The sequence below is a fragment of the Scomber japonicus genome, chromosome 16 (assembly GCF_027409825.1).
Source record: "Scomber japonicus isolate fScoJap1 chromosome 16, fScoJap1.pri, whole genome shotgun sequence".
In the NCBI taxonomy this organism is placed as follows: Eukaryota; Metazoa; Chordata; class Actinopteri; order Scombriformes; family Scombridae; genus Scomber; species Scomber japonicus.
Genome location: NC_070593.1, coordinates 4,565,699 through 4,572,400, shown reverse-complemented (window position 1 = coordinate 4,572,400; position 6,702 = coordinate 4,565,699). Strand labels below are relative to the sequence as shown.

At 42.7% G+C, this 6,702-nt stretch overlaps 1 protein-coding gene across 1 annotated transcript in view; it reads right to left on the bottom strand.

The window, feature by feature from the left end:
• LOC128375815 (transcription factor IIIB 90 kDa subunit-like) overlaps positions 1–4,642 on the bottom strand; it is a 68,231-nt gene extending 63,589 nt beyond the window's left edge. The window contains exons 1-2 of the mRNA XM_053336230.1: positions 4,459–4,642; positions 295–375 (exon numbers count right to left, since the gene is read on the bottom strand). Coding sequence (XP_053192205.1) covers positions 295–375; positions 4,459–4,642 — 265 coding nt within the window. The remainder of the gene's footprint in view (positions 1–294; positions 376–4,458) is intronic.
• Positions 4,643–6,702: the final 2,060 nt, after the last annotated feature.

Genomic DNA, 6,702 nt, shown 5'->3' with positions numbered 1-6,702 from the left:
CTTCCTTCTGTCCTCCCTTCCTCCCTTCTACCTTTCTTCCTTCCTTCCTTCTTTCTCTGTCCTTCCTTCCTTCCTTCCTTCCTTCCTCCTTTCCTTCCTTCTATCCTTCGTCCCTCCCTACTTTCCTTCCTTCTTCCTCCCTCCTTTCCTTCTCTCGAGGACAGCAGGAGGGTTAAAGTAATAAGAGAGTCACACTTTTAGAGATGAGCTACTTTCAGACTGAAGAGGAACAAATATCTGGAGTCTGGTATAAAGTAGAAAGTAAGTAAGTGGCGCCCTCTGCTGGTCACTCACCTCTCTGCAGCGTCTGAGCTCGAGACTCTCTGCCCACACCTGTGAAGTGTCCGTCTCCAAAAGAGGGATTCTTGTTTCCACCTGAAGACACAAAACACACAGAAATGTATATTAACCCTTAAACAGGCAGTCCTTACTAGTTATGTCATTTGCACCTAAAGTAAGGAAGGAAGGAAGGAAGGAAAGAAGGAAGGAAGGAAGGAAAGGAGGAAAGAAGGAAGGAAGGAAGGAAAGGAGGGAAGAAGGAAGGAAGGTAGGAGGGAAGAAGGAAGGAAAGGAGGGAGGAAGAAGGAAGGCAAGGAGGGAGGAAGGAAGAAGGAAGGAAAGGAGGGAGGAAGGGAGAAGGAAGGAAAGGAGGGAGGAAGGGAGAAGGAAGGAAAGGAAGGAGGGAGGGAGGAGGAAGGAAGAAAGAAAGGAAGGACAGATGAAGGAAGGGAGAAAGGACAGAAGGAGGGGAACATTTATCCTAACAGCTGAACTTAGATCTAAGGAAGGAAGGAAGGAAGGACAGACAGATGAAGGAAAGGAGGAAGGAAGGAAGGAAGGACGGAAGGAAGGACGGAAGGAAGGAAGGAAGGAAGGAAGGAAGGAAGGAAGGAAGGAAGGACAGAGGAAGGACCCGGGAGGACAACACAAAGGTTAAAGAGTCTGTATCTCCTGGTGCACGTTGTCTGTTTAAGGGTTAAGAGTCTGAAAACACATTTAATTAAAATAACTTATTAAACTTAATTATTAAATAATAACTCATTTTGGTTAATAGACCTTTTTCTTGGCTTTAATGGATTCATTTTCAACAAATTTATAATGATGTAAAACAGGAGAAAAAGCAGCAAATCTTCATATTTGAGAAGCTGTTTGGAGGTTTTGCTTGAAAAATGTCAATAAATCAAATCAATAGTTGGCATTTAATTTTATGTCAATCAACTAATGAACAAATCTTTATAGCTCTAAATATAAATGGGGCTTTTTTTGCCAGAATACAAAAATAAATCTCAAACAATATAAAATGCACTGAAGTGTCCTGAACAGGTGGAAGCAGCACAGTGTGAAGCAGCACAGTGTGAAGCAGCACAGTGTGAAGCAGCACAGCGCCCTCTGGTGGACGATCAGAGGAACTACAACACAGACACGTCTAAACAGGTGAATCTGGTGCTGAGTCAGCAGCAGAGAAACGTCCTGCGGCTGAAGGTCAGAGATAATGTGGAGGTAAAAGTTACACACCGAGATATGCAGCCACACACACACACACACACACAGTTACATAAGAGCCGAGCTGTTTCCATATAAACACACGTTTCAACTGGACAAGTGGAAAACCACCGACTCTTAATGTTTACATCTTAACCTTAACAGATAAAAGTCATAAAAAGAAGAAATAAATCATTTAAAAGGATGATTTCAATGCTTCAGAAACACGTTTTATGATTGTCGGCATCACATCATTTCATAAAGTTTGATGTAAGAAAGAAAGAAAAAAATATCTACCGCAATAAAAACTTTACATATCTACTAATTAGACGTTAATTGGTGCAGTTTCTTAACATTGATTATTGTATATACTGTGAATTTAAGTGCAATAAATGATTTTTTTTTTAAACATATTTGTTGAGTGGAAGGAGACTTTAAGTTTCTTTTCAGGATCAATTAATTAGATTTTAACTCTATTTTATCAATCAATCCAATATTCAGTCAGTCAGTCTATAAAATGCAGGTTTCTCCCCATTCATTCATTCATTCATTCATCCATTCATTCATTCATCCATTCATTCATTCATTCATTCATTTATAGCAACCTGCCACAAATAGATTTTCTATTTTGGTAAAAAGACACTTCATGGTGCATTCAGGTGCACCTCGTAAACTACAGCTACCAAGCTTATTCTGCATTTATTCACTAATAGCTGCAACTTTACTGTTTTGGTTCATTCTCAGCTCTCATAGTTTCATTTATTAAACAGTAAAAGCTGTAAAACACCACAGTACTCTACCTGCTCAGCACTCAACACACACACACACACACACACACACACACAGTATTTAAGATATTTCCCTCAGGAGTTGGTAGAGAGTAAAAACAGACACAAACATGACTCCTAATGAATGTTGATCAGTAACTGCCAGACGTGGAAATAAGTTAAATATATCAACTTTAACCCTTTAACATGCTGTTCATAGTCTGACTCATAATTAATCTCTACATTAATTCACATTCATAAATTCTCCATCAGTCATTAATGAATGTTTGATTAATCTTAAAAGGGGGAAAAAAGAATATATTAGAGGATTATGTTAAAAATGGTCCTTCCTTCATTCTTTCCTTTCCTTCCTTCCTTCCTTCCTTCCTTTCCTCCCTTCTTTCTTTCCTTCCTTTCCTCCTTCCTTCCTTCCCTCCCTCCATCCTTCCCTTCCTTCCTTCCTTCTCCCTCCCTCCCGCCTACCTTTCTTCCTTCCTTTTCTTCCTCCCTTCCTTCTTTCCTTCCTTCCTTCTCCCTCCCTCCCGCCTACCTTCCTTCCTTTCCTTCCCTTCCCTTCCTTCTCCCTCCCTCCCACCTACCTTCCTTCCTTTCCTCCCTTCTTTCTTTCCTTCCATCCTTCCCTCCCTCCCTCCCTCCTTCTCCCTCCCTCCCGCCTACCTTCCTTCCTTCCTTCCTTTCCTTCCTCCCTTCTTTCTTTCCTTCCTTCCTTCCCTCCATCCTTCCCTCCTTTCCTCCCTTCCTCCCTCCCTCCCTCCCTTCCTCCCTCCCTCCCACTTTATGATCTGCTAGCAGCTAAAACATCTTAAAGAACTCGATGAAACCTCTAACTCTCACATTAGGAGACGACCGGCTAACAGAAATGTGTATATGGTGTTTTTACAGCTCTCTAATGTAAAAAATGGGTCCAATTTGACCCTGAACAGCATGTAAGGGTTCAACATGTCATGATGTGTCAGTGTTGTGTTCACTGTTCGTTTCTGATGAGTCATCTCTCACAATCAACACCAAACAGACTCCTGTAAAAGCTTCGTCTGTCAGATAAATCAATTTTAAAAATGTCAGACAGGCAGGTAAACCTTTTCAGCTGAAAGTATTTGGATTTTCTTTTTTTGGTCTTTGTCCCTGAAGGCCACCGTACACTCTCTGGTCAATGTTCACATCAGCAGGAGGGTCCGTGATGAATAAGGGTTGGCAATATTTAAAAATATATCTTTAAAAACTACAGTGGATTTAAGTGGACTTATACTGATACTGTAAATGTTTCCTGATCTCCATGGTTACCCATATTAACCCTCCTGTTGTCCTCGAGTCAAGGAAGGAAGGGAGGAAGAAGGAAGTAAGGGAGGAAGGAAGGATGAAATGAAGGAAGGAGGAAGGAAGGAAAGAAGGAAGGAAGAAGGAAGGAAGGATGAAATGAAGGAAGAAGAAAGGAAAGGAGGAAGGAAGGGAGGGAGGAAAGAGGGAAGGAAGGAAAGAAATAAGGAAGGAAGGAAGGTAGGAGGGAGGGAGGGAGGGAGGGAGGAAAGAAGGAAAGAAATGAGGAAGGAAGGAAGGAAGGAAGGAGGCAGGGAGGAAAGAAGGAGAAGAAAGGAAGGAAGGAAGGAAGGAGGCAGGGAGGAAAGAAGGAGAAGAAAGGAAGGAAGGAAGGAGGCAGGGAGGAAAGAAGGAGAAGAAAGGAAGGAAGGAAGGAAGGAAGAAAGGGAGGAAAAGGAGGAGAAGGAAGAGTAGACAGGAATGAAAGACGGAAAGGAATGAAGGAAGGAAGGAAGGAAGGAAGGAAGGAAGGGAGGAAGGGAGGAAGGGAGGAAGGGAAAGGAAAGAAGGAAGGGAGGGAGGAAAGAAAGAAGGAAGGAAAAGAAGGAAGAAAGGAAGGAAGGAAGGGAGGAAAGGAAAGAAGGAAGGGTAGACAGGAATGAAAGATGGAAAGGAAGGAAGGAAGGAAGGAAGGAAGGAAGGAAGGAAGGAAGGAAGGAAGGAAGGAAGGAAGGGAGGAAGGGAGGAAAGGAAAGAAGAAAGGAAGAAGGAAGGAAGGGGGAAGGAAGGGAGGAAAGAAAGAAGGAAGGAAAAGAAGGAAGAAAGGAAGGAAGGAAGGGAGGTAGGCGGGAGGGAGGAAGGGAGAAAGAAGGAAGGAAGGAAGGAAACTAAACCACATCATGGACTCTTATATACAGCTTCGTCTCGTTCTCACCGTCTGCAGAGACAAACTGTCCAACGGCCGATGATCCTCCTCCTCCCGTCTCTACGAACTCCACCTCGGACACGATGATGTTGTCCTCCAGCACGGAGCCGCACGTCATACAGACGGCGTCGCCTCGCGCCTGATCCACATCGATGTCCGAGCCGCCGCAGTTCTTGCATATTTTGGGGCTCATGGTGGCACGACGCGAGTCTCAAAGCCTGATGGGAAAAAAAAAAGACATTTAAAGTTCTGTAACGTCCGTTTGGGATTATTAACGCTCCTGTCGTCCTCCCGGGTCAAATTGACCCCCTCTGTTTTGACTGTTCCTTCTGTCCTTCCTTCCTTCCTTCCTTCCTCCTTCTATCTTTCTTTCCTCCCCTCCTTCCTTCCGTATGTCCTTCTTTCCTTCCCTTTCTCCCTTCCTTCTGTTCTTCATTCCTTCCTCCTTTCTTCCTTCCTTCCTTCTGTCCACCTTTCTTCCCTCCCTCCTACCTTCCTTCCGCCCTTACTTCCTTCCTCCCTCCCTCCTTTCCTTCCTCCCTCCTTTCCTCTGTCCTTCCTTCCTCCCTCCCTCCCTTTCCTCTTCCTCCCTTCCTTTCTTATTTCCTCTGTTCCTCCTTCCTTCCTTCCTCCCTTTCCTTCCTCCCGCCCTCCCTCGTTTCCTTCCTCCTTCCCTCGTTTCCTTTCCTTCCTTATTTATTTCCTCTGTACTTCCTTCCTTCCTCCCTCCCTCCCTCCCTCCCTCCCTCCCTTTCCTTCTTTTTCCCTTGCTTCCTTCCTCTTTTCCTCCTTCCTCCTGTCCTTCCTTGACCTGAGAACAACAGGAGGGTTAAGCATAAAGTAACATACAATGGAAAAGCACAGGTACCTGAAATAGTACTTAAGGTTTAAAGTGCATATTTACTTTCCTCTAATGTAAAACTGATATATAAGAATCCATAAATAAGATTATAAGTATGCTGATAGGGAGGATCAGGGTAATGTGGGACACTTTCTGCAATTCTGACTTGTTTACCTTATTTACATATGAATCCAATACATTACATCAACACTTAATATCATTATAAAATCCCTGAGATGTTTCCTTGTTAAATCAGAAGACAATTTTATTATATTATATATTGTATTCAAAAGGAAGATGGTACTTTGTTAATGTTGCTTATAGCAAATTGCTTCAGAATTTGTAGATTTTATAATCTGGGAAACTATTTTTTAGGCTTAGAAATACTTTAATTTACACAAAGCAGCCTTATCTGAATGTGCATGCCCATATTTGGTCATTTAATGTCATAGGCCAACAGTTTTTAGGTTAAAAAAAAACTAAAATAGGTTTAGTAGGCTTTATGTTCACGTGTCATTTTCAACCATATAATTTACACAGTATACTGGCTTATACTAGTTATATTTAAAATAATTGAATAGAAAAAAAGGTAAATGTACTGGAGCTTAGATGTCCCACATTAGTGAATGCCCCATATTACCCTAACTCACCCTAAATCAGCTGTCAGATAAATGTAGAGGAGGAGAAACTATAGCAATCACCTCTGACATGTGTGAATATAAAGCTGAATAAAATGGAAATGCACAAGTAAAGTATAGTGTTTGAGTAAGTATACACTGCTGCTGATGACCATGATGATGATGATGATGATGATGATCTGCAGCAGCATCCAGCAGTGATTGTGCAGAACTTCCCCAGCTGCTGCTCTCCTCCTCCTCCTCCTCCTCCCATTAGCCAGGTTAGCTACGTGGCACAGCTGAGCAGCAGCAGCCGGCTAGCATTTTTGTTTACCCCCGCTTTCTTTATCACCAAAACAGCAGCCAACTCCTGATCTAATACTACCAATCAACCCTAGCAATCACCTCACTCCTCCCTCTGACTGTGAGTTAAAGGTTTAATCTGTATTTTTTTTTTGCCTGCAGAGCCTCTCACATGTTGACAGCTGAGAGCTAACAGAGCAATGCTACAGCAGCAAACTTTGACTTTAACAAACGCTGTGAGACACGTGCATGCTTTATTAAAGATTTCCTAAATGAAACAGCCTCTCTGGTGTTTAAACACACTCATTCAGACAGTGTGTGCTCGGTGTACATACCTATATAGTACCAGTGGAGGTCCAAGAGTAGCAGCCACGCCGCCGGTGGAGACGCGTGTCAAGCCTCTTCACCTCCTCTCAAAGTGCTTTTTTATACAATAACTCGGATATTTAAAGTGTTTCTCTGTGACTGTCTGACTTATCTCATTGTCTCTGC